The 27,936-nt window shown below is 48.2% G+C and overlaps 1 protein-coding gene across 5 annotated transcripts in view; it reads left to right on the top strand.

Annotated features, from left to right (window-relative positions):
• slc2a9l2 (solute carrier family 2 member 9, like 2) overlaps nucleotides 1-27,936 on the top strand; it is a 98,546-nt gene that overhangs the window by 47,393 nt on the left and 23,217 nt on the right. For all 5 annotated transcript variants that reach the window (XM_018735417.1, XM_018735419.1, XM_018735420.1 and 2 more), the window contains 2 exons: nucleotides 6,999-7,100; nucleotides 8,740-8,815. In XM_018735417.1, coding sequence (XP_018590933.1) covers nucleotides 6,999-7,100; nucleotides 8,740-8,815 — 178 coding nt within the window. The remainder of the gene's footprint in view (nucleotides 1-6,998; nucleotides 7,101-8,739; nucleotides 8,816-27,936) is intronic.

Consider the following 27,936-nt stretch of genomic DNA (forward strand, 5'->3'; position numbering starts at 1 on the left):
CAAAAAAATTCAGACTTTTCCCAGTTACCCACATACCGCAGCAACGCAGCAGCAGACCTTCTGTAGCCTGAGAACCCTGAGCTGTTCCCTGTTAGGCTGCGGTTCTTGAGTTAACCCTGGACCCCTGTAGAAAAGGCTTTTGACAGACATTACCACGTTTCTAGAGTGCATCAAATAACATGGAACTTCCCTCATGTCATATTCATCCTAGATGAATTTGTGCTTGAAAAAAGTAAACATAATATCAGCTAGACAATGATCCTGCGTGGTGAAGCTGCCTTGGAAGGGAACATAAATCCATGATGATTCTCAATAAGGTGCCGTATCTTTTTTCCTTCCTATTTCCATATGAATTCCCTTCTTACAGTGCAGCTCATTTCCATTTCCTATGTGCAAATGAGCTCTTTGTGAAATCCCTGTGCCTTGGCAAGGCGGAGCCCTCAGCGGCAGTGCAGATGAAAACATCCACACCATTCCATCCGTTGCTTCTGAGAGCACTTGCACGGGACATGAGGTCTGGCAACTCCAGCAGCGAGCTGAGAAAACTGTCTCCTACTTGTGCATTTTGGAGCCACTTTTACAAACATTGGTGGAGCCAGGCCAAAAAATATTTCTTAAAAATTTAAAAATCCGCTTGAAAACTTGTCCTTTTAGAAGTGTTACCTCCTGGGGCTGAGACGTATATAGGTCGGTTTTTGAAAAGTCACATTTTCCTTTATCCTGCAAAAATGATTAAATAGTTTGACATTCCAGAGATTTCACTGCATGTGACATCATCCACAAGTGATGTTCCACACTGGAGATGCTGTGCCATCGCTGGTTCTTTGAGTTTTAGTGACATGAAAAGACTGAGGTTCTCCCGACGTTGCTGGGCATCGGTTTGACATTTCCTATGTCCTGTATTCTTCACCGGCATGAGACACCAACTTGGGCGAAGTGAACAGGCGCATCTGGGCTACAGGATTCATGGAACAATATCACATTTGGGCAGGAGCAGCAGGGGTAGCAAGGGGCACAAAGCCAAACACATTTAGTAACCACAAGAGAACACAGCCTGGTATCTGCTCCTTGGGCTTCTTCAGCACTGATGGCCAACGGGGCACAGCGGGCACACGCCAACTTGCTGAACCTCCAGCAGGGAAGCCCTGCACACGTGGGTGTCAGTAATGGACCCTATAAGCCCCCTGTGCAATGAAGGATGACTGTTGGACGGTGTAGGCACCCTCACCCTCGCTCTCAAAGTCTCCCCGGCCCTGAGAATTCAGCAGTTGTCCCACCATCACGCAGCTGAAGGCCTCCGACGTTGTGCTCTTCCGACATGCGTGCGACAGAACGTACCGCATGTTCCAAGTCTTAGGAGGCTCTGACAACATTGTCACTGTGTCCATGGGCACAGCCTCCCGTGACACTGACTTCGTTCTTTTCAGCAATTGTGATCGTGACCTCCGCTCAGCTCCGGGGTGGTGGGTTGCACCCATACACCCTGCTGGATATTGTCTTTTTCTGTTTGTGCTGCAGCATCAAACAGTCGGTGGCGCCGCATCGGAAGCTGTCGATCGGGGCCTCTAAGTGAGCTCTGCAGAGCGTCTTGAGCAGAAAGGGACGGTGGAGTCGCCTCCCCGAGAGTAGAGGTGTGTGTTTGTGGGCACAGGCCTGAATAATTCATGGTTAATTGAACCCCAGATCATCAATCTGTGCCGCCTGTTTGGCAGTAATTAACTGGGGGAGAAGGGCTCGTCCCCGAGCCGACCGGGACTCTGCTGCTGGAATCGGTGACTGTGACAGACACCATCTCCATCCCTAGCTGAACATCAGTCCTCCAGGGCTCGAATTAACGCATCGCCAAGAGCCTGAATCCGTAGGAAAGAGCACGACGACGTCCTTGAATAATAATAAACGCGGTGCTCAAGAAATACATTCCCCGAATAACAAAGTGTCACTCAGTGTGAGACCAAAGTAAATAACCCACACGCTGCATTACGATTGCGGTAACTGCAACTTCTGTCAGTTTGGGTGTTTTAACTTCTGCCGATTTTCTACAGATTATTCTTATTGATTTTTGTTTCTATGTTGAGCTGAAACGCTTTTTGGCCTTTTAATGTGCCGGAGATGTGGCAGTGAGGTCTGGGGGGGGGGGCGGGGTGCCAAAGAGGAACCCCCACATTCCAGGCTCCTTGTGGGAGATCTGCGGTGTGACTGACAGCTGCAGCTGCAATACTTCCTCTCGTGGAAGAACCGAGACGGGAACTCTTTCATCTTCCGTACCGTATGAGTGCGTGCGATGTACAGTGAGTCGCCCCAGTTCACTTTCTCTCTTTAATCTAACATCAAAGCTGAGCTCTTTCTTTCCCAAAGCATAGACCTTTCGGTTTCACTAATGATATATTGTGTACTGCACTCCTCTTTAAAAAAACCAAAACCGGGGGGCATTGGGGCAACAAGTAAAAATGAATTTGCTTGAACTTTTCCAAAAAATAAACCATCAGATAAGCAACCGGCCTGCAGTTCCTGTGGATTTAAAGTGATGATATCAGCTGTATGAAATGCAATCGTTTTCGGGAGGTTTATATGAGGGGGTAAGAAAGACCAGGGTGGAAAACTGGCTCACTTGGACTTTCTGACGGTGGTGGGGGTGGGGGTGGAGAACAAGTGTGCCGTGTCCTCCTGCGCCGGTGGCCTCATGGCGCCCAGTGGCTGAGCTTTCTCATGGGACGGAGCCGCTCTGGCTGTAGACATGGACCCCTGACCAGGAACAGACATCTTCAATAACAAAGCGCAGTGTAAGGGCAGCGCTTTACTGTTCCTGGGACAGTTTCTTACACTGCATGTTGGGGAGTAGAACACCTGCTCGTATTATGCATTAGGGGCAGGACGACTACATGCATGCATTCAGTGTGGAAAAGAAAGTTACCGTTTATGTGTCCAGTAATGTAACTGCTTGTTTTTGGCGCTGGAATCGGGGTTTAATTTCTTGCGCAACAGGACGCTGTGTAACTGCTCTTTACAGGAGAAATTGTGCGACTGCCCGTCTTGTGCACTGGTAAAGAGTGGAACTGTGCTTATATTATACTCCATATTTTGTGTGTGTTTGTGAACAGCTGGCCGCCCCCCAGCAAAGCTGTAGCCGTAATCCCCGGAAAAAGAGCGTGGCTCAACGTGGATCAGTTCCGTGCGTGTGGATCAGCAGCAACACGGTACCTCTGGACCTCGTGGAGCCTGCTGTGCGAGACGCAAGAATGGCTGCAGTGTGATGAACAGCATCGCTGATGATAATTACATCAAAACAACGCAAATCTGTGTATTGATTTATGCCCCGCAGAGAACGTCTTCAATTTAGTGGGTCCTACTTTTGTCAAAATGTAGAGATGTTTCACGAGCGCTGTCCTGAGAAGAAGTCGAACCACCAATTACTCATTTAACCCAACATAAATGGAGCTATTTTCCCTGGAGGTTTGACAGCTCTTCCGCCATCACTGGTGAAGGATGTCTTGTCAAGGGCACAGCAGGAGAGAAAAAACACTTCCTGTGCCCAACTTTGCAGTCCGGTTGCTGCTGGCTTTTGAGCTTCCTGCTTAATCTGAGCTTTCATTCACAGAACTGTGCGCGAGTCGGTCTGGCGCGATTAAAAAACACGACAGCGCCCATGTAATGCCCCGGCATCCGCTCTCTTGCTTGTTGCTGTTGCTGGGCGACGAGCCATGGCCATCCCGCTGGAGCGCCAATGCCCAGCGAGCTGGGGGCGGCGGAGGAGCGGCTTCGCTGGGGGGGGGGGAGGGCAGCGAACCACCACGGAGACAGGCTCAACGAGGGGTAGGAGAGAGAGGCAGATTCCCCAGTGACTTGTCACGCTGGAGTCGGTAATCTGCAAAGCAGATTTCAATGGATGCAGGTTATTTTTAGATGTACCTGTGAAGATCTCAGTCCATTCTGAGTGTGGGGGTGGCTAAAGGGCCAAGTCTCCAGCTCTGAAATCTCGCTATGCATTTGTGGGAGGTGAACCGCTTCTCTGCCCATTCAGTGATCTGCTGGTGCGCCGCTGGGGCCGCTTATAGGACCAGTGACGTGATCCTTTGCAGTATCGTTGTTTCAACTTTGCCGAACTCTTCTCGCTGAGAAGATGCTGCGATGACGAGCGTTACCGAGAGTTTGGGCGGGAAACAGGTCTATTGTAAAAAGTTGCATTATGTGGGAAAGATGTAATTAAAGTGTGCAACCACTAGGGCGACTTAAGGGGTGTCCGCATTTGCCAGTGGGGAGGGGGAGAAAGCCTTGGGGCGCTAAGCAGGCTGGGGAGGCTGGATTGAGGTGCAGGTCCTTGAGAAAATGGGGTCCTTGGACCGAGAACATTATTCCCTGTGTGCCGGTGTTCTAATACAACGTTCACAGTGAACGCTGCCCGTGCGTCCTTCTTCACCCCATCCCAACCCAGAGCGCCGTGCGCCACAATATCGAGAGTATTGAGGCTAAACTACATTTGTCTGGTGACTCCAAACCGATGCGTGTCAAAGGAAATGGACATTTAAATAAGAAAAAGACAGAACCTGAACTATTGTCAAAATTCATCTTTCTTGCCTGAAGCAAAAAAGTTCAATTGGAGCAGCTGGTCGTTTAGTGTTTAGAGCTAATGTCTTTGGACCCAAAGGTTGCAGGTTTGAATCCCATCTGTAACTATAATACCCATGAGCAAAGTACTTACCCTAACTATACCCTCCTGTATAAATGCTTAAATAGTTGTAAGTTGCTTTGGAGAAGAAGTATCTGCTCAGTGAATAAATATATGCAAAGCAGCAGATGGCACTGCGGTTAAAGCGGATGCAGTTTTTCAAGAGCTGCAGTGGCTGCTGGGTTTTACTACTTCAGTTTGTGACTCGGGGTACAGCCTGGGAACGCGTGCATACATACCTTCTGGTTACGAAGGGGTTTTGGCAGCAAAAGAATAAGCGAGCTTTGATGCCACCCGCAACATCACTAAGCACGCTGACCCGGCCGCCTTGGTGGTGAGCCCACACCTGATCGCCAGTAAATAAACATAAAATGCTACTTTTTTGCCGTGTGTCTATGTGTGGCTGTTGGGGCATCTGTGTACCACGTCAGTCTGACCCTCTGCCATAGATGAATGTCCTCTGGAGAAAACCGTGGCCCTTCGCCTGAGTAAAGGGGCCAGCTGCAAAACGACGGTGCGTTCAGGTGCGGAGTGTGTCCCCGCCCCTTCCTCCTAGGTTCTAATGAAGCCACACACGGTCGAGGGGTTGTACACACAGCCGCAGAGACCGTAACAGACGCAGCAAAGCTCTACTTGAGGCTTGTCGCGCACACAGGCATATCACGCAACGACACACTACAGACTCAATCCAGACAACTGAGCCGAAGTCTCCTTCTCGCCGGTGTGGTGTTTTCGCCAGCGGACGACTCTCATCAATTCTGCTCTCCTCCCCACACTGAGCAGCTCAGCTTGCGTGCTCAGACAGGTTGTTCCTCAAAGCAGGGGTCGGCCAAATACGTCATCTACACCCAACCCGTTGTCTCAAACTCCCTTCGCAGACCCTGTGCGTTTTTAGACCACATCACTGACGCAGGTCTGTCTTACCGCAAAGTTTTATTTTTATTTCACATGACGCTCCGAAGGCCGCGTATGGTGTGTGCACCGACTGCCCGCTGGATCGCACCTTCTGACCAGGTGGTAGTAATGAGTCTTGTTAATGTGGGGATGTGCAACGCCAGTCAAAGGAGTGTGTCTCTGTGATTCACCTGTGCCCGTTATCTAGATACCGAGATCTGAGGAGCGGCCTGCCGATGTACTCGGACCTCACGCGCAGACACTTGCTGAGAACTACAGTACATCGTACATTTAGACTTATGTGACGCTTTTCTCCAAAGCGACTGGCCGTGTTTAGCTACTTACAGTGATTTGCCCATGTAGAAAAGAAGCGCCGGCACAGGCAAGGAGATTTTGGGGGGGGGGGGCGGCTTTTATTCAGGGTCATGCGGGGAAGCGGACAGAGGGGGGAACGGGGAGATCGTGGGGGAATTCAGTGTGTGGGGTTGCGGTCGGGGTCGTGCTCGGGATCGCTGACGTCTTGGGGCCGTTTCCGTCATCGGCTCCTCACTCTCTCTCTCTCTCTCTCTCTCTCTCTCTCTCTCTCTCTCTCTCTCTCTCTCTCTCTCTCTCACTGTCCGGTCCGGGGAAAGAAATAGAGGCGTTAATTAGCTTCAGCTGCTGCTGGCCTGTCCCCGGCTCCGCCCCTCTTCAGACCGTCCCGGCACGCTACAGCCCATTTATACAGCTGGGTAATTGTACCGGAGCAATTTAGGGTCAGTACCTTGCTCACGGGTACGACATCCAGAGGCGAGAATCAGACCTGAGATCTTTGGGTCCAAAGGCAGCAGCTCTGGCCCTACGCTAGTAGGTGAGAATGGAAAGTGACCGAAGGAGTTGCTGCGATCTGCTATTTGACTTTGGTTCTAGTACAGCAGGTCTGCTGTGCCACGCCGATAAAGGTTCGCTCATCTGCTACAAATCCAAACCCCTCCCCTGCAGCCACAGCCCCATGGAGAAACGGACAGTGAGCCCCTGGCCCACATCTCTCAGTGCTCTTCTTTACAGCCTCGAACGGGAGCGATAAGTAGGTAGCGCTTCCGTATCTCTGGCTGAGGGCCGTATTTCAGCACCACCATTAATTTGTGCTGTGAGCAGTAAAGGTCAGTGGCGTTTTTATTAAGTCCTGAACACCTGTGTAGTCAGTGTTTTCTATCGTGTGTGTGTGTGTGTGTGTGTGTGTGTGATTAATGATTGTGCTGTTGATCCTACGACTATCTGCGAAACCGATCATTCCCTGGTGCACCGCGATTGACTCCCTCGCTCTGTTTGCGTCACATCCCTGGTTCTCCCGGCGGATCGCTCTCGTGTCGAGCGGAGTCCCATCCAGCTGCATTCCACATTTAAAGGTGCAAATGTGTCCTTCCTAATGGAAACTTCTTGACCCGTCTCTCCCCTGCAGGGCCTCGTGATCGAGCGCATCGGTCGCAGGCCCCTCCTCATTTTCGGCTTTGGGGCCATGGCCGTGTCCTTCTCCCTGCTCACCATTTTCCTCAACTTTCAGGTACGTCACTCCTGCCCTCCTTCCTGTTCATTGCAGGAATGTTATTGGGGGGAAGTTGTTTTGAGTCCGACAAGCACGGCGATCGGAAGGGCCTCTCGACATCAGCTATGGCCACGCGTCCGATTCTCACAGCAATTGCAGTGATGGAATAATCTGGAAGCCATAGGATACATTCTTCCAGTGTTACTTCTTAAGGAGAAGAATTTGGTTTTCCCAAACTAGTAGTTACTCCATTTGTCACGGACACCTTGTTGGTCAATTTTGGCTACAGCTGTCGACATACTGATAGCTATACTGCTGTAATACTGGTATTACCGCAAAGCCACTTCTTCCCATTTCATGTCCACGTCCAAGGTGTGAACCTATGGACCTCGAGGTGGATTCTCATTCATGCAGACCTAATTGTGTTTCAGTGGTTAAAAGGCTACAGCAGTGAGGCAGTCCTGCCTCGTAGGTTAAACCAAGTGAGTGGGAATGCCCTGCCCTCCATTGCCTTGCGCACTGCAAAACCAACCGACCAACCAACGTCAGCAACCGCTTGTCCTGGCGAGCCAGAGCCTACTCAGCAACACAGGACAAAATGCCAAAGGGGGGAGGGAACACACCCAGGAAGGGATGCCAGTCCACCGCAGGGCACCCCAAACAGGGCTCGAATCCAGATCAACCACACAGCGGGTACCAGCCAAACCCACAGTGCCACCGCATCCCCCTGCACCGGAAATCAGATCCAATAATACATGTTTGCAGACGATGCTTTTGCAAGTGTTGGAAAGGTTCCCTTATTGTGCCATCAGTGGCACGAAGAACTAAGATGAGCAAGGAATGTTATCGGACTGACTACAGCTGTTTGGATGAGCGACTGCACCTCGTGCAGCTCCTCGCATCTCCTGTGATCGAATTCTGAGGTCTTAAGCTTTCTACCCAAGTCTCATCTGCCTCGGCCCTAGTTTCCCAAACAGTGAGACGAGGTGACAAGAAGGATGTTGAGAAGAAATATCTCAACTCTTTTAATGATCCGTTTCCATCGTGTTTCAGGCCGCCCTGCTGTGTGATGTTCACATGGCCGTTGACCCATGATGCTTTTTCCTAGTATGACCACCTTTCTCCTGCTGTAGGCCTGGCTGTGCTGGGTTCTGAGTAATTTGATACCCTGGGATTACAGTACCATTATTATGTCATTAATTTATCACATCATGTATATGACGGTGAGGGATTATCATGGTAATACTTTAAAAAAATTATTATAGTGCACCGCACACACCCACACAGACACTCACCGCACGAACAGCACATGTACGTGCCTGGAATCCTGACTCGGTTACAACTGACAAGCACTGTCACCAAGACTCCCCTTTTTAAGCCACTTGTACCCACAATGAGGTGACTTCGGGACCCTTGGCTACACCTGTGATCGGCTTCTCCCCAACGATACACTGAAACGTGAGCCTTGAGTCCATGTCCTCTTGCCCTGCAAACCAGCGCAGCTGTTGTTGGTTATACTGTATCAAATGATGGTGTTGGGTTGACTTATGGGTATTATGAGATTGTTCCCTCTTCTCATATGTGGGCAGGTGGTTATCATGGGATTATCATGATCGTTCTACATGTGTCTCATTCGGTGGTTTCTGTTCTACTGTAGGACAAGGTGGCGTGGATGCCGTACCTCAGCTTTGCGTGCATCCTGGCAGTCATTGCCTCTTTCTGCACTGGTCCAGGTAGGTCTTGCAGTATTTTGTGAACCGTTGCTGAAATCCTGATTGTGTCCAAGATCCAACAAGCAGCACTTGCGAATAAAGCCGGCGGGTGGGGTTGTATTTCTGCGCCTTCATGCTTCTATTCTGTGAAATGAGTCTCTGTCTTTGTGTGTTCGGTGCACAGGGGGTGGAAATTAATTGGAAATTACACTGCTATACTGCTCGGATCTGCGTTACTGAATTACCAGTGGTTGAGTTTTAAACTTTCCAAGACACACACATTTCCCACTACTTCGGTACACTCTGGATTTCATTTCCTTCGCTGATCGGTTTTCTGAAATCTCCATTTATTACACATCCACGGCTGCTGATAGCAGTCAGTTAAAAGCACCCAAATGGCAGAGGAATGTAAAACTGAGTTATTACACTAGCTCTGGACTTGGTGGAGACAGTGTATTTTCACTCATTTAAAAATGTTGTAATTTTAATGTAGCTCGAAGCCTAATGTTATAAAAGCGACGCATGCTGTGCTTGGGGACAAAGATGTGCATTCGGAGACCTCGAATGCGGTCCATTGTGAGGGAAAATCGCAGGATGTTTGATGAGCCTGATGAGCGCCCGAGCCCAAGAAGGACTGCGTGTCGCTACAGATGAGCTGATGTGACAGAGACAAGCATGGGCCGGTGGGGGGTGGGGAGACGGCCTTCATGTGTCATGTGTCACACCGATGAAAACAGGTCCATGTCGACATGTTATTTATTGAGATGATGTTTTCTCCAAAGCAACTTGCTGTTAAGTGTCTTGCAATGAGGTCCTAGTTTATACAGCTGGTTAGTTCTTACTGGAGCAATTTAGAGCGAGTCTCGTGCTCAAGGCTACTGTAGCAGGTGGGTAGACTCGAACCTGAGCTCTTTGAGCACAAGGCAGCAGCTCTAACCACTGAACTACCTGCTGCCTCAAAAGGAGCTCCTTTTAGTGTTGGGTTCGAAAGAGATACACTTAATCTTCGTAGAAACTCAACGGGTGTGTAGCTGCACAACTTGCCGCTCTACCCTTCCGTTGGGCTCCACGTTCCACCGAATCATTTCAGGTCCGCTCTCTCACACGAGGTTCCAGTCTCTCCTCTGATATAGGAACCTCTCCTTCTTTCAGTGCTCTAGTGCTGCTGAGCCGTATTTACACGGATGCAGGGACTCTGCACTGAATTGTTGTGCCACAGTCAGGGGTGACATGGACAAGCGGGGGGGCTTACTGTCCACCTGGGACACACGTTCCATAAACCACTGGGTTTATAGCCAGAGCCAGAGGGCCACCTGGAGTGAAGACCTGTGGGCTGTGGAAAGAGCAGTGCGATACCCCTCCCCCAAACTGCGTCTGGAGTTGGCGAATTGTTGACCTGTAAGCCGCTGAAATTGCCCCCCATAAGGGAGCCTCCAGAGCCAGTAAGTGGCGTACTGAAGGACTAATTAGCTGCTCATTTCTGGCCCCGGTGTCCGAGTGGAAAAGGCCCGAAAGGAGCGAATCTTTTGCTTTGCAGGTGACGAGATCAGGAGGGGCAGGTGTTTGCTTCTTAACTCATCAGGAAGGACTTGCTGGTTATTTTTAGTGTGGAAAACGGTGTGACTCAGTAATGCGACTTGTCTTCGTGCCCAAACCGTGTGTATGTTTGAGGTTACGATGTAAATGAGGAACGTGGGAAAGAAAGTGCGTCAGCGAACGTGCCGCATACATTTCCTGACATCTGCACTGCAACGCTGCCAAGACCTTTTTGAGCACCTCTACCTCCCACAGACCGAAAGCACCGATGACCGGGTTTCAGCGCTGGGGGTCACAGCACCACCATCACAGGATGCCTCGACCGGAGGCTCTCTGTGAAGTGCATCGGTGTGGACGTCTTCCGCTCCCCGACACGTTTTCACCATGGCAACAGGGGCACGGGGGGGGTGTATTCGATGCAAGGCAGAAAAAGGAAACGAAAAGGGCTGGATCGAGATTAATCTGTCGGAACACAAGTAGCCGTCACAGTAGAGGCCAGAAATAGAAAATGAAACAAAACAAATCGTTGCACAAGGGAAGGGGATTATTTAAGGTCTTTTGAATCTTTTGAGATTTAGAGATGAATTTGACCTGAAAACCTCAGTGCTGTACTCCGACCCCCCAAATCCAGCATGTACGAGGATCACAAAAGGGAAAATATGACTGACATCATGAAGACTTGTCTAATATTTGGAGGTTGTGTGGCCCACAGGTTGTCTCTCTTTGTTTTTCAACTGATTTGGAGAGATGTTTCTTTGGTCCAGTCAGTTGAACTTCTGGTCAAAAAGCAGCTGAATGGCGGAGGGGTTGTGTTCACACTTCAGTAGCGTGTTAACTGACGTGTGTTTGGGTTCGTACGGCTTCCTTCTGAACAACTCAGTGCTTTTCTCGTAAAGGATTTTTTCACCTCTAGTGGAAACGTTTTCTCCACACCCTTCCCCGTAGCTAGAGGACCTGCTGCAGTGGCTGATGAAGATGTACAGCCTTCTTATTTAGCACCTGACATCTTTGTCCCTGAAGGGTGATCATTTTATTCAGTGCCTACTACAGTATGTGTTTCACTATGATTCCTCCACTGGAAAACACTGACTGCTTCCTACTTACTCTAATTCGTTCACCTGATGCTTTTTTCCAAAGTGACTCACAATCTTTAGCTATTTACAATTATTCATGTATTTATACAGCTGTGTATTTTGACTGGAGTGATTTTTGGGGAAGTACTTTCCTTAAGGAAGGAATCGAACCTGCAACCTTTGGGCCCAAAGGCAGCAAATGCTAATCGCTGCACTACCAGCTGTCCATGTCGCACTGACACATTCACAACACCCAGTGTAATAAGCTCCGTTAAAACATGATTCGACACTAAACTTTAAAAATATAGAATTATGTAAATGACTACATATTATAATTTAACAATTTCATTGATGGGCAGCACAGTAGAGCAGCTGGTAGCAAACAGCCCAGCACATTTGTGTTATGACTTCACTTTTGTGTTTACAGTGAATAGTGTGTGTGTGTGTGTGTGTGTGTGTGTGTGTGTGTATAATTACACTAGCCTTACAACACTGTATTTGTTTTATTGCAGGCTTCAGCACCGTTTGTAAGTTTCTCCCAACTTTTGGTGAGAATGTATTAAACTTGTCATACATCGTCGTTAAAATATAAATATGAACAATCCATAGCGCAGTTATGCAACTTTAATGACAGCTATCAAATATAATGTTCTGAGTCTTGCTCCCTAGTCTGCATTGTGGGCTTTTACTCCCCTGTTTCACTGGAACACAGTACTGACTCTGGAGTAAGAACTTGATGACGATGAGCAGTAAATTACTTATTTCTATTTGGAGGAGGTAAAATACACTTTTATGAAGCCCTCATGAAGTTCGTGAGAAACAGATGGTCATATCACACAGAATCAAACTGTAATCTCTCGTCTAACCCAGATTTCTGGTTAAACTTGTAGTGCTCCCCGTATTCAATGTTTATCTGTTCTGTATCATCAGCACTGAACAATAAGTTCATACCATACCTTGTCCAGGATTGTGGGCTTGTGACTCGGGGAAGAACAGTATTTAAATAATTTGCTGTACCTTACTTCCAGCACGTAAACAGTTCTCTTTGACCCAGCTTGACCTGTATGACAAGATATGAGCGAAAGATTTATGATTTAATGATGACTTTTCGTTTAGGTTCTTCCAATGGACTAGAGTGGTATGTACTTTGGTTGTAAACCAGGCACTCCTCTCGAACCCTGGGACTCCATATTTAAATAGCTTCAAGTGGAGACCCAGCTGTGCGAATAAATCATTGATAAGAGAGAAGCAGCGTCGTCCAGTGATGATTCTCAGTAATGGAGCTGCCATGAATAGAAGAAACTCCAGAACAGTGGCAGGAAGGAACTGCTCCTGACCACTCTGCACCTTAAGCAGTCGTCCTCTTGACTGCTTTCGTTACAAAGGGTTACAGCCCTTGTTCCATGTTCAGTGGCAACACTTAAAAAGTAGTGTGTGTCTAACTCAAAGAAGAAATATTCAGGCTCGGCCAGGAACTGGTCTCAACTGACGTGATAACATTTGCTCTAAGAGCGTGCGGCATGTAGTTTTACTACGTTCATAACTTTGTTCTTTTGTGGCAGTTCGAAATAAAAACTTCTTTGACTCCTGCAATTATGATTTACTGAACCAAAACAGAGAACATTCAGTGGTGAACCTGGCACAGAATTTAGGTCATGTTAATATTAATTCCTTTTTGTTGGTGTTGATCGGGGACTTTGATGGCTAAGCCTGCAGGGAGAGGGAGGAAAAATCCGTGTAAGGGTCTTTTTTTATAGGCCAGTCAGGATTTATGTACAGCGAGTTCTGTTGGAATTTCTACTGACTCCGATGCCGTACTGTCGGAGCTTTCTGTGTGCTCCAAGAGCAAGGAGCTCTGCAGGGAAGAACAGAGTGAGAAGGAACACAAGTTTTAAGCCCTTCTTCCTTCACTTACCCTCTGTCATTTTGATGATTTGTGCCTAATGCTCCGCTGTGTAAAGTTACTTCTCTGCTCAGTTAGTTCTCCACCCAGTTGAAAGACACACGAGCCTAACTCATCGTCCAAACTCTCAGGCTACATTTTGCCATCTGCACGTCGGTTTAAAGTGTGGAAATGGATGGTGTGAGGGAGTCTTCTTAACCATGCGTTTTGCAATAAAACTCCTTTATTTCTCAGACAGCCGGTCAAGGGGACATGTAGAGTCTTCCGTTGTTATTAGTCAGAGCCGGATGTCACTCTGTTGTGCTACCCATGACCAGGCCTTGAGTGGACTTAAAGGTTAAAGATGAGACCTAGTCATCCCAATCATCAGCAGGGCCTCCAAGCTGGTTTTCTGCTTCATTTCCCTCACGCTGGGGGATCACCATGCTGATGGACTAACAAACCATTCTGCCAGAACTTCCATGCATTTGAAGGTCCTCTTGGAGGGGTAGGGAGGGGCAGGAGTCCTAGTGCTACAAGTCCGTTCTAAAATGGAAAAGAGGAAATCCCGCTCAGCCAAACCATAAGGAGACCCTGAAGAGCTCTTGCAGCTGAACCTGAACAAAACCCAAGGGAACCATAAGGAGACCAATTCAAGACTCCAGCAAATCCAGATTGTGGTACCAGGACTGTTAAGACAGGTGGTTTCTAATGGCTCTTTGACTGCAGCAGAAAGGTCCCCAACCATGAACTCGCATTAGAGGAAAGTCCGTACATCTCCTGTGGGTCCCAGAAGGCTACAGGATTGTCCATCCATCTTCCATTTTCACTCAGCACTGGAGGTTGGTTGAAGGTGATGCCCTAAATATTCAGCCCCAGGGAAAGAAAACCTGGTCCTATGGGTCTGTGTACTTCTCACATGCTCTTCCAGCAAGAGAGCAGTTCTATGGTACCTGTACATCCTGCATGAATTTTTAATTGTTTGCTGAGATATAATACCTACAGCTACCCCCACTGGGATTTTAAGGAGCCAGTCTGTTGGGTAGAGCAAGCCCAGCAACTTGATATGGACTCACATGTACTGAAGCAGAAGACAGAAGCACAGAACCTGTTTTTCTGCAAACTCATACATCCAACCTGGCTGTTTGTTTTCTACACCTCTGTGTTGACAAATGTCTGTAGGGGTGTTTGTTTCTGTTCTTCCTCTGGATTTGAAGGATATGACCCAAGAGGAACAGATCATTGGCAAGGGTGCTGGTTTACCATGCTTAAAGGTAATTCTGAAGCAAGTAAAATAAAGCTCTGGTTTTTACGTAATGGTGTCAGGGCTGAAAGCAATTCCAACCAGAGGAAAGTACAGTTTCCACCCAAGGATTATTAGTATGCAGGTGTGTCAACGAAAAAGCATGCGCTCACGGGGGTTCGCGGCGCTCTAGGCCACATGACGCGACTCCTGCACTTTAAGTGGCCCGTAGTTTATGGACAGGCTGTTCAATGCGTCCACAGAGTGACTCCCTCAGGTCCTGAACCTAGGAATTCCACTCACTTCAATCACTTCACCATCTGCTGCCTGTGCTTGAGCTGCGCAGCCATTCCACAACCAGGCAACCAGCTGCTGCCATTTCCAGTGCCAGACTGCTATACCTGGTTCGAAAACCACTCATCTTCTTCCTTCTGTCAGTTATTCAGAGTTGTTTCTGTACAGACCATCCGGTGAGAAGGAGACCGCCAATATGACTGACTAATTGTGTCCCAGAGACCTGTGGAATATCACGGGCTTTCTGGAGAACTACTGTCATGGGATTTGATGACCCCAAAGCGCTTGGTATGTCGCTGCACTTTTCAAAATGCCATATTGCAGTTTTGCCCATGGTATAATCCCAAAACCAATCTCTCATATCAGACAAGATGGAGACTACTACTGTGGAGTTCCACAGGTCTGGCACATATCTACAGAGATTACACTGCACACTTCTATTAGAGCATCCTGCTCATCCAAGGAATTTATCTCAAGCCCAAGAGCACAGAAGGTTAAATTAGAGAGCATGAGAGAGGCAGCAGACAAGGGTCACAGTTCAACCAAGGTAGTTCACACATGAGCATTCGACATACACAGTTATCCCCATCACCGAGTGTTGGGCACATGACCAAACCCCAACAGCTTTTCCGGTGGTGCTGGAGCATGTCAAGTCCACTTTACAGGGTCCTCTGATAAGAACGTAGTCGAGTAGGATGTACATCCCGAATCCCTTTTGATTTTTTCATGAATATTTTAAGTTCAGTGGCAAAGAATGTCTGATGGTTTAGCAGACGGACCTTTTAAAAGTGAAGACATTCAAACAGCCATTATTTATTGCAGACAGAAGTGAACATGAGGTGGACTGAGAGAAAACTCCAGAAAGTGGAGCTAACAACTTCTGACATCCTTCAAACTGGTTAAATCTTGGTCATTCTTGAGGTAGTTGGGGGGAGGGGGGCAGGTGATTGCTTGTCCTGACATTTTTCCTTTATTTAAAACAGCACAAGCATTAATGTCCAGTACATTCCCGTGGTTTGTTTTGTAAGGCTAATGTTCATTGTTTGTTCTTTTTAAAAGCGACTTGCACAACATTGGAAAATAACAGATGCAAGATACAGAAGCAAACATGATTAATAATACTATTCACAAAGGGCATATAAATCAAGGGGCATTATCAATGTTTCTGATACAGTTTGCTGCCCATAATAACCCTTAGACTATAATAGAGCTCACAAAGCGCTGCTGCCTCCACTATCAATGTAATCAGAAGCACCGACTCAAGTTAATCCCTCCAAAACCCTAACGATGAATATCTCAGTCCAGTCCGGTCCAGGTCCATTTGTAGAAAAGCACAGAGATGCAGTTGGATTGCACGTCCAGTTTTGTGAGAGTAGAAATCACTTTTTTAAATAAAGGTAAGGTATCTGGCACTATAAAATTGGGATTTTTTTTTTTTTTTTTTTTAAAGTTTTAGCTAAGTTTGACAAAAATGTGTATTATACAAAGACATTCCATTGGTCTTCTTGCTGTAGTAATTTCTCATGTGTTAACAGCACATTGGAGCTTTTTCTTCCACATTGTGTGCAGTTATCTGCTAGTCCTTATTACTAGGCAATAAGGATCTCATCAGGACTAAAGCATTGTTGATTTACCTTGTGTGTCCTAATAAAATCCAATCACTCCAAAGGATATTGTCAAAGTTTCTGAGAATGAATTAGGCCTGAAAGTGTAATTGATGATGATGCAAGTAGCTTGAAAGTTGAGTCTGCATCAGCCATCTGAGCTCATCCCCTCTTCCTTCATTCTAAGGTAATATAGGAGCAGCTACACGCACATTTGTTTTATTCCCTTTCCATCTCATTACACAATAATGCTCTGCCGTATTTCCGTCTATGTTAACCAACAATTGCGTGTCATTCACTGCTCATTGCACATGAATGTACTGGCTTATGAGTGGCTGCACAAACATTAGCGTTTCTGCCATCCTGATGCGTTCCAAGGTAATACACGGGGATGGGAGCAGCTGTTCCAATAAAAGTTTGATGCCTTCATTAGATGTGACCTGTGATTCACAGCATTTAAACAGGCAGCTGTACTTTCAGGCTCAGCTCCTTATACTTGACTTTGTTGGGGTTTGTACATCTCTACTGCGGCATGAGCTACATCAACCTCACCTTCTACATACGAAAACCCTGAATTACTTTTTCCCTTGTGATGCAGCCAGGCTTTGGATAATTCTGCCAACTGCTAATGTTTTGGTTATTGTTGAGTTGTGGGAAACACTTCCTGTACAGTGTACATTGCAGCACGGCGGCTGTGTACGCCGAAGTGTGTCGTGACGTCTGTCGCATATGAACAAGTGAAGTGGTTTCACCGAGCCTACACTCCACAGTGTCCTTGTGTGCAGAGTGGGACACCGTCAGTGTTGCTCGAGCGTTGGACGCAAATTGAGTGCGGCAGACTGCCGGTGGGGTCATGCTCATCTGCTGAGTCTCATCAGAGGCATTCGGGTGCCGTCTCATTGGGAGGTGTGAGCTGACCTCCTCCTAGAGCGACTCTCTCTCTGCTGCCCGGTAATGGAGCGATCCTGTGATTTCCTGTGACCACACCGAAACTGTCTTTAAATGGCTTTCTGGAAATGTTTTCTGCTTGCCCTCATACCCCGAAGGACATTTTGTTTCTGTTTATTGAACAATGGTGAATAGAGACCTGTAATGGAGACTCCAATTTCACAGGCCTCATTGCCTGCGAATTGACCGTACCCTGGTGTACCGTAGTATGAAAACACAATGACTATGGAACTGCATTTCTCCCTGGAAATGGAGGTTCAAAACCCAGGGACATCCCACCCTGAGTCCCCCACGAAGGCCAGTTGTTTTCATCGACAGACTTCTTAGCTGTGCTGAATTGCTGTGGATAAAAGCCTCTTGGAAAGAAAACAGAATGTAGGTCACTATGGGAAAACACATCATCGAGATGAATGAGACACACATGCAACCCAGGGGTTGAGAGGGAAGAGCTTCATAAGTGCTCAGCTGGAGAGTGAATGAGAGCCGTCTAAGGAGTAAATGCACTGCTCGGTCACACTGCTCAGGGGGTGGAGATGGACCGGTGTCAGTGGGTCAGGGTCTTCGTGATTTATTGAAGGGACGCTTAGTCTTCTTGAAATACGCCTCTAGTCAAATGTACGTTGACCTTCACTATGAGGAGAAAATTCACATTCCGAAAATGGAAAATACTTTGAAAGCACTCATTTCCTTGGGTGTGCATCATGTTGAGCTCCAAGCCAGGTTACGCTTTACTCGATTAAAGACCTTAATGAAACGGTAATGATGGGAGCTACCAGAGCCTGGCTGCCCTGCAGCCTGTTGTTATCGAACTTTGAAAGACCGGTCACACGGAGGAAACTCGTGATACCAACGCAGCGCTGAGCCTCGGTTCACTCTGACCAAATAACTCATTAAAAGCATTAAACTAGTGGCCTTGGCTCAATACAAAGAGCAACAATGCGCACAGAGAGCAAACCCCAAATACTGTAAACACTTGGCAAATGTACCACGAGTTAAAGATTCGCCGCAGCTCCTTGGTGATGTGAGCGTCTGTGCGATTCCTGCTCTCATAACGGTTGCAATTAGCAGCTCATCACAACAGTTTATTTATCTTCATGAGTTCTAATCATGCAGGGGACACACTGTTGGTGGTGTATTCCGCAGTCATATTCAGTTGCTGGAAGGCTTCATAATTGAATCCCTGGAGTTGTGTTCTAATTGATGTCAGTTCCCCCCCTTGGCCCCTCGCACACCCAGACACACAGCCAGGTACCATTCCTACCAGTTTGCTGCATTTTGCACAACAGTTCCATTTCCCTACACTCATTTCCATCATGTATTATTTTCTTTATTATTTTGCGTGTCGCAACACATGTGGTGATGACATATATAGTAGACGTGTACCAAGGCTGCTGTGTTGTGTTATGTAGTTGTGAGCTGGCAGGTGGTCATTCCATGGTGGGGGACGGGAAGAGCCGTGATGACGCGATGATGAAATTATTGATGACCAGCTGCTACCACTTGGACCCGTCAACGCGCACATATAAGCAGTTGGCCTGAGAGACTTGCGTTGAGAAAGAAGGGAGGGAGCAGGAGGACTCTCAGCGTTTGGCCCGGCCACATTGTGCGGGTTACTATAAGAGCTTTTTGTTATTGCGTTTATTGCCCAGTAGTTGTGCGAGCACTGCCTTATTCCCTAAAGGTCATGTCCAAATTATTATTTATTTTCTTAATAAAATCCTTTTGTTTAGGAGACTAGTAGTTTTTCCTCAGTCCTGCCATGTAGCGTTTTGCAAGTATACTGCATTTCAGGAGAACTGTGTTAGATGTGTGCGTATGTGTGTGTGTCTGCTCCACCGCCTGCCCTCTGGACTTCAGCAAGGGGTCCTTGTATAGAACTGGACAGCTAGCCAACATTTCCTGGCTGCTTTCATCACGGGACACGCAATGCCATCGTGCCCTTGAGCAGGTGGTCAATTTTAACCGCACCTGTAAACAGCCACGTTTGGTAAACATCCTCCGAAATGTCGGCCTCAGGTGATAAAGACAGAATTTTGAAATGGGCACAGAACGGGTATCACACCAACATCTTCCACAAAACTAATACACATTTAAATGGAGCAAATGTGCTTTTCATAATTAGCTGCTGGTCTTCCACACAAAGGTGTTCTGTTCACAAAAATTTGGGTGAGCAGCTATAAGACCAGGTGAAAAAAATGTGTAGATTTTCTTATTGTTTACACTTCCTTGAGTTGTGCTGTAAACAAAACAACATTTGTTTGCATTTCCCACTTCCAAAGGACTGCATTATAATTTTCTAAATATATATTAATAAATGACCTGCTTTGTTTTTTCAATATTGAACTGGCAACACAGTTGAAAGCAAACGGTGCCCAATAGATAATGATTTTGTACCATTTGCATAATTTCCTTCTCCGTTCCTAATCGGCACCAGTGATTAAACAATTCCATCAGTCCATTGTCATGACAGCTGCTCCCCTTCTGTCCTGCAACGCTTTCTGGAACACATTTAATCCCTGCAATATTGAACGGAGGCCCTTTTGTCCACAACCGGGCTGCTGCACGTCAAGAAAGTTGCGAAGACGTCTTTTGTTGTCCGTTCATGGCTCTTGTCAAAGTTTGTGCAGCAGGTAAATCATGGTGCTTGAGCATGAGAATGAGTTTTATTGGCCAAGTTTGCTGAGGCACATGAGGAATCTGCTGTGGTTCATGGTGTTTCCAGTATTTACAGACAACAAAGTTGTTAAAGGCAACTTCTCCATTCTCATTTGAGTTTCTTGGCTGGTTTTGAGAGTTGGTATCTCACATACACATGTTAGTGCAAGTCCACCTCCTGGCAACCCCTGCAGGATCACTTTCTGAAGGTGACATGTCACACCATGATTCTTTCTAATCTGGACAGTTTAATGGGTGGCAGGTAATGTAATGTTTAAAGCCGTGGCCATGTAACTGTGCTCCATCGTTGCACTGTTGTATCTTTGTCTCTAAGTCACCTTGCACAAAGGTCTGGGCTAAAGAAAGAAGAGTAAATGTAGAATCCTACTTAAGATGATCCACCTCAGTAAGTGGTCATGAGCACAAAAATAAGGCGAAAAGCAGTGTGATTGATTGCTGGATCCACCGAGTTCTGAAACATGAGCTGATGACTCAAAAATCCGTTGCCATTCGTTTCGTTGTGAAAGTTTCTATGCGTTTCTGAGTCCCCAAGAGTGACACCAGTTTGTTAAACATCTCCGAATCCCATCGAAACAGTTACTTCAGTAGTTCACCTTAGGCATCATAACATGGCACTTTCACTTCATTAACTGCTCCGTTGCACTTTTTTACTGTTTTTATGCTGTTGAGGAGCAGGTAGAAGTCGAATGACTGAGGCCTTGAGGTCAACCTGTGTTCATTATTCACACGTATCCATAGCTTCCCCAGCCAGCTGCTGCAGTTCTCTTGGAAGCAATGGGTGGCGCTGGGTTAGGGGGTCGTCTCATCACGTAGACACTGGGACGGCATCTAGAAAGTGAGGAAACTGGGACGGCGCTCTCCCAGAGTGCAACTCATTTGGCTCGTCTTCACCACAAGGTTGGACATAAACAGTGCGGGGGCCCAGCGCCCTGGCACAACAAGGTGGAAGGAGGACGAGAGCCTCCCCAACTCCACTGTCAACAATAGAAGCCAGTCATCCTTCGCTTATTTTCTCTCCATTTCATTCTTTCCATCCTTGCTTTTCACCTGTTTGAAACATCAGTCATTACAACAAGACCAGCTGAGTTGCCCATTATTGTACTGCTCCGCCTGGCACAACCAAAGTGTGTGGAAAACACAGCTGTCTGCAAGCAACCTGTCAAAAAATGGTATCTGAGAGGAGCACTTGAGTCTCACTGGGCTGGAAAACTAAACAGTTTGACCGATCAAAATTGACTTTGCATTACAAATGCAGAGTGAGAAAGGTCATCTCATGCCACGGTGTAGCGACGACCCCCTGGCCTCAGCTTGCACTGCAGATTTGTCACGTTAGCCCATCGCACCACCTCCAGCGCAACGAGCTGGAAAGAGCAGCTCCGAACTCCAAAGAACTTTCACACACTGGGGAAGGGGTGGAGAGCAGCGCGAAAAAAGCAAGACGTACAGATGAGGCTAAGAGAGAGGCGGGCTGTGTCCTATCGCCTCTAGAATGTTCCAGCTTGTGACCAAAATCGAGCTTGGCTGGCCTGTCGGAAGGAACGCAGGTTCGAACGTAAGGTCCCAGCACTCGTGGGGTGCGGAGTGTGGAATGAAAATTTTCATTCCACGAGAGACAGTTTGTCCAGCTGGGAGAGAGGACACGTTAGTCACACTGTGATGTCCTTCGAATTAATACACTCGTTTCGGGTGTTATTGTTACACTAGTATTGACGTGGTGTGCGGGCTGAAAAGGCGTCGTCGTCTCAGATTGAGGGGCTGGGGGAGAGAGAGAGAGAGAGAGAGAGAGAGAGAGCGCCAGTCCACTGCACTGCCCCATTTCTCTCCGAAATTTACATCTGTAGAGTCAATCCCCCGCAGAACTGTTCAGCATGTCGACATTTGCAATTATTCATTTTGTCCATCGATACACATACAGACGCCTAATTTTCAAAGTCCAGCCATTTAGTCCAATACCATGGTATTACCCGAGTACCTGCGTGTAGACTTGAGGACCTCGCCTACTTTGTGTTACGTTCGACTTTCAGACCAACTCTGCTCCCAGTGTATGACTCAGTGTATTTGGCGGACAGCACTTATCGGGTCGCGCCCTGGAACCTCGGGCGGGAAGGCAGTCGGGGTCCAACGCAGAATGTCAGTGCGTTGCAGGTCACTTGTACACACAACGACCGCGAGGGACAGCGCAGGGAGCACTGCTGCCAAAACCAAGGATTTTATGAAAAAAGCCTCAGATTGAGGTCAAACATAAAGAGCGAGGGGCAGAAATGCAGACGACGCCACAAAAGGAGCCGCCTTCAGTCGGCACCACACGCTTGTGGAGATTCCTTCCCAGCTCCATGGCCCCTCGGTCAGTTAACAGCAGCTGGTCATTAATGAGGACAATCTGACAATCTGGCAAAATCACACGTTCGATCAAGTGTGGCCCAGCCTGGTGGCCCCTCTCTGCACCCTACCAGCTCTCAGCGCCCGCCCACACACACACACACACACACACACACACTCCAAAGGGGATTTAGGACCACCGTTAATCCACTTTAGCAATGGGCAGTGGGGGAGAGGACGGAGGAGGGAGACACAACACATCGTAATGTCCCACAGGTATCATTTCTGCTATTATTCTTGGCTTCCTGCCTCAATTTACTGTATAAAGAGGTAAATAACTGTGATATTCACTGCATACGCTCATCTCTTTTTTTGTATGTGCAACACCAACCACAGCACTGAGTGGAATCAAAAGTTCAGCAAAGTTTCTGCCTTCACCTTGCTGTCTCGGATGATACCTAAAGGATGAATCAAGAGCCTCTTCGAAGGGCAGTGATTTTGACAGCGTTCGCATTCCGACGCAAGTCCAGCGCACGGCTGCTCGGCGTTCGGTCGGGTTCAGCGCCACCGTCGCTTCGGCCCTGAGACCTTTCTGCGGGTGACATCCGACGTCAAACCAGGGATCACTTTCAAATCGGCCCGTTTACTTCCCAGAGCAGAGCCGTGGAACCCGGGAGTGAAAAACACGCCTGTCCACCTAGATTTAACCTCCAGTGACCCGACGTGCTGTCCTGCTTAAAGAAATAAACCCGTTTCTAAACTCTCCCCGTATTTGCAGTCGGTCTTTGTTTAATGTACGGCTTCACTTATTTGCACCCAATGACCCGTTCTGTTTACGTGACGCACGGTACAGGGCGCGCAGGAAAGAGCGGAACACGCTGTATCGATCACGTGTCTCACACGCACGCCTTTAAAGATCAGTTTGCTTTCAGTGTGTTCAGTGCAGTCTGCCTGCAGTGTGTGTCTTTTTACAACTTAAAGTTGACCTTCTAATGGAGACATTGCTCAGGGATGCTGTGTAATCTTCAAGAGCAACCCTGTGTGTCATATTCACTCTCTTTCTGAGCCCCTGTGCCCCTGCGCCCCCACCCCCCAGCTCTCTTTCTCTCTCTGTCTCTGTGTTTCTCCCTCCCCCTCCTTTCCCTGTCCATCTTCCGCTCCATAATCTCTCCCCGTCCCTCTTACTCTTGTCCCTTGCGTGACTTGTGTCCCTGTGCTGTGTGGAAGTTACACAACCGGTCAGCCCCTGGGAATACCCCCCCACGCCCCGCCCCACAATAACAGGTCCCAGCGATATAGCGGGACCCCTGTCTCCCCGACGCCAAAGAAGGATTTTAAAAAGTACTCATTCCAGTACAGCAAACAAAACACTTTTCTGCCCAACAGTGAAGCAAATTTCTTGTCCTTGTCCATCTCCAGTGAGGACAAGGCCTGTTGTGTCCTCCCGCAGCGCACAGTGTCGGAACATCACCCTGCCTGCAGGTCCGGCGTGAGAGCGTTAGGCCTCCTTTCCCTAAAGTGCTGCAGTCAGTAACTGTAACAAACTCAGATCAGCATCACGATGACAGTAGAGGGAGGAGGAGGAGGAGGAGGATGAAGACTCCTTCACTTCATTAGGCCTGCCTACCTGAGCGCACACAGCTTCTGAGAACAAAGGCACACACGTGGTCACTGACGAAGATTCGGCACAGGTTCTGTCCCTCCAATGGACACGTCCACAGCATAGTGACGTGGTGCTGCTCCAAGACACAGAAGGTATCAGCTCCACTCCCTGGGCAACAGTACTTTCATTGCCGTGTGTGTGTGTGTGTGTGTGTGTGTGTGTGTGTGTGTGTGTGTGTGTGTGCGCGCACGCGCGCTCTGCTACCTTTTTTATTTCAAGTCCTGCACTTTGGCTTGACTGGTTCCAATTACACAATTAGCTATTTATAGTGAACCCGCTGCCCTTATGTAATGGCAGTAGCCCTTAGGTAGGTAAGTAAGGAGTCGCTCAAGCGGTAAGACACGCGAGCACTCTGTCCCCCCCCGCACCCCCAACGTTGTGCCGGACAAAAGGCAGCCTGGTGGGAAACCACAGAGACGGCCGCCGCAGTGCCCCTTGTGCGGAATCGTTACGGTCAACATTGTCCTAAATACAGTGGCTGAAGCGGAGACGGTCGGTGATTCCGTCAGCGAAGCGCACGGCTGTGTGAGACGACCCGCTAGATAGCCGGTGCACCATGTTCACGTACAGAAGGCAGAATCGTGGGAAACAATCTGCCAGCGGGTCAGTCCCGTGAATCAGCGGGGAACGGCGTCTCCGATGATTTCGGCTTTTTCAGTAGCAATCAGCCTTCAAACCGTCCTGCTGGTGCTGTAGTGCTTGGAGCTCGTTGCGTCACCCGAGGATTGCGGGTTCGAGTCTCGCCTCCAGCTCTAACGCCACTGAGCGAGGTATTTACCTTAGATTGCTCCAGTAAAAATTAGCGAGCTGTTGAAATGGGTAAATAATTATAAGTAGCTCAACACTGTAAGTCGCTTTGGAGAAAAGCACCAGTTGAATGAAGAAATGTGATTTAACCTCCGTTTGAGAAATGGAGTCCTCACATTTTTCAAGTTTTCTATATATGTATATATTTTAAAATAAACTTTTATTTAAATCTTTATTTTTTTTACTAGAAATCTCATTACTGCAATGGGTCTGGATGTAGAAAATCTATAATCTAATACATAAAACCTTTTTGTTTCTTTTACAGCAGCATAAATTAACATCTTCTTAAAAATGTGAAATAATGAATAAATATTATTAAAAATCTGAATTAACCAAAATTATGGTGTGAAATGAACTAAAATTATGGTGTCCGGACGCATTTCTCATCATCGCTACATTTGTTCAAATGCCCGTCAAAGTTGGAATCGAGGTTTATATAAGATTTGGCTCATCCGTGTCTGAAAGATCCAGATGTGTATTCGAACTGATGCTCCTTTCCAGCGAGTGAACAGCACACACTGCAGACAACAGTCGTGTTACCTGTAACGCTGAGAAAAACAAATGAGAGGAAGAGGATCTTCTACAGGACAGAGAGGCGGTTAATGTGGTCGTGGTTTCACGAACCGCTTCCATCCACTCATGTGTCACGTTTCTGTCCTACGCTGACCAGTGACCGTGTCCTTCCAAGGGACAGGGATTTGCCCAGGTTCCCTTCCCCTTCTCCCCCATGGACTGGTCATCTCTGGAAATAACGTACGGGGAGCCGTTCTGCACTTATCCGGCTCATCTGTACTGGATGAATCCACTGAGAAGCTGGACTCTGCTTGGGGTCGTTCATCTACCGGGGAAGCTGGAGGACCATTCCGTGTCCTCCGTGACGAATCTGCTATTGAGCAGCCAACTGTCCCGGAACCGCTATGGATTTAAGGCCAAACCGGCTGCGCCTCCTACTCCTCCCTCCTATAAACTGTCATCAGCAACAGGGTGTCTTTAGCAGCAGATACAAGCAGTGAAGACCTTGTATCTTCAGGAATGGACATCGGCGCTCCACAGCACTGTGTCATGAAGAGCAGATACCAGTGCTCTGAAACATCCTGTTTTTACACCACGCACTTTGCTGACACACACTCGGGCACTTTGTGTGTTTGTAGAACATGAAAAGCCTTGTGGTCTCTGTGTCTCTCTGTGTCAGAGCAGCAAAGGGTGTTAAACTGCAGCGCCAGCAGCTTTTTTTCTCACAGCCTGTTCTTAGTACAGGGGGCACAGCGGTACGGTGGCATGGTGGCGCAGCGGGTTTCGCTGGGTCCCGCTCTCTGCCTTGTCTGGGTTTTGAGTCCCGCTTGGGGTGCCTTGTGACAGAGTGGCATCCCATCCTGGGTGTGTCCCCTCCCCCTCCATCCTTGTGCCCTGTATTGCTGGGTTAGGCTCCAGTTTGCTGCGACCCTCTTGGGATAAGTGGTTTCAGTCACTGTGTGCGTGTGTGTGTGTGTGTGTGTGTGTTCTTAGTAAAAGGGAGGAACAATAACCAAGGAAACAGCAGTCAGTGTGACTGTCCTTTAACCTCTTGGCAGTTTTGACCAGTGTGTCATTGACTGGTGTCCTGTACAGGATGGACCCCAGCACCCACCCAGCCTGGCACCCAGTGACTCTGGATAAAAATGCCAGACAAGGAACAGAACAATAATGAGCGCTAATAACGGGGAGTTTCGAGCTGCACTATAGTAGAGTTCTCACTTAACGTAACGTGGGATTTGTCAACTTCTGGGGTTTTTTAAAATATATTTCTACAAACTGTCAAAGTGTGTTTCGTATGTTCTCCCCCAGCTTGAACAAGCAATCCAGAGAAGTGCGCTGGGCGGGTGGGGGTGGGAGTGGGAGTGGGAGTGGGAGTGGGGGTGGGGTGTCTGAACGCTCAGCTGCCTTTGGAGCCCTTAAGATCACGGTCTGCTGAATGGGGCTCGAACCGCATTCAGGCATTTCTTTGTCTCGTTCCCCAGTGTCCGGTGTTCAAAAATAGGACACGCCGTGCTGTTTCTAAAAGCACCGCTATCTCCTCGCGGCCCTCGGCGCGTCGCCAGCGCGTCACTGTGACGTGTGGACCTTTTTTTCCTGGATTATGGAATAGCAGTCTGCGCGAGTCCACTGACGCTGAGGTGCAGGAGTCTGTGTCCTCGCTCATCGTGCGGCCCAAGGTTAAAGTGTGTGTCGATGACAGGGGAATGGGATTTGTGCCAATAGTCAGTTTAATCTGTGTGTGCTTCATCATCTGACTTTGAGCTGTGTGAGGAGCAGAAGATGTGTGTCTGTCTGTGTGTGTGTGTGTGTGTGTGTGTGTGTGACACCAACAGCTGTCAGAGTGTAGCTATTAACTGTGTGTGTATTTACGTGTCCACAGAATGTGCTGTGTGTGTGTGTGTGGCATGTGTGCTGCGCCGCACATCTGTGTCAGAACGGGCCGTGGACACGTCGAAGCGTCAGAGAGCAGAGACACGTGAAACTGCTCCAGACGTTAAACACAAGTCACACAGCGCCGTTCCCGATTAGCTGGAGACCTGCGGCGGCGAAGTCGGGAGGAGGGAGTCCACGCAGGAAGGGTGCCTGTGGTCCGAGGTCACCGTAGCCTGCACCAGGAGCTGCGAGGAGCGCGGTGTGAGATACCGCGGTGCTGCTGTCAGGGTGCTGGAGAGACGGTGGCGCTACAGACGTGGTAGAGGGACGGCGTCACCCTCGCCGTCACTCGAGGAAGCACAACCGCTTCCCGGGAGATGAGCGCCCAGCCGGACGCCGCGCCGCCCTCCTCGTCACACTGCGAAAGAGACGCGCACGTTACCTGTATGGTCCCGGTTCCCTGGTTGACGGAGCAGCTGTACAGCTTTACTTTACACTTTCTGTATTTTGGGCGCGTCACTATGAACCTTGTCTCCTTTCCCAAATCCCTCCCCCGATCACTGATTCGTTTCTATAACTTAATGTTACCGATGCTCCTCGGTGCTTAATTTCCTCGTAGAAAAGGCCGTTCGCATAACAGTGCACATTTCACGACGCTTTTTCTCGGGTTATTTCAGGTTAAGTGCTTTGCTTAAGGCTCTACCAGAGG

Source organism: Scleropages formosus, chromosome 11 (genome assembly GCF_900964775.1).
Source record: "Scleropages formosus chromosome 11, fSclFor1.1, whole genome shotgun sequence".
NCBI classification, from domain to species: Eukaryota; Metazoa; Chordata; class Actinopteri; order Osteoglossiformes; family Osteoglossidae; genus Scleropages; species Scleropages formosus.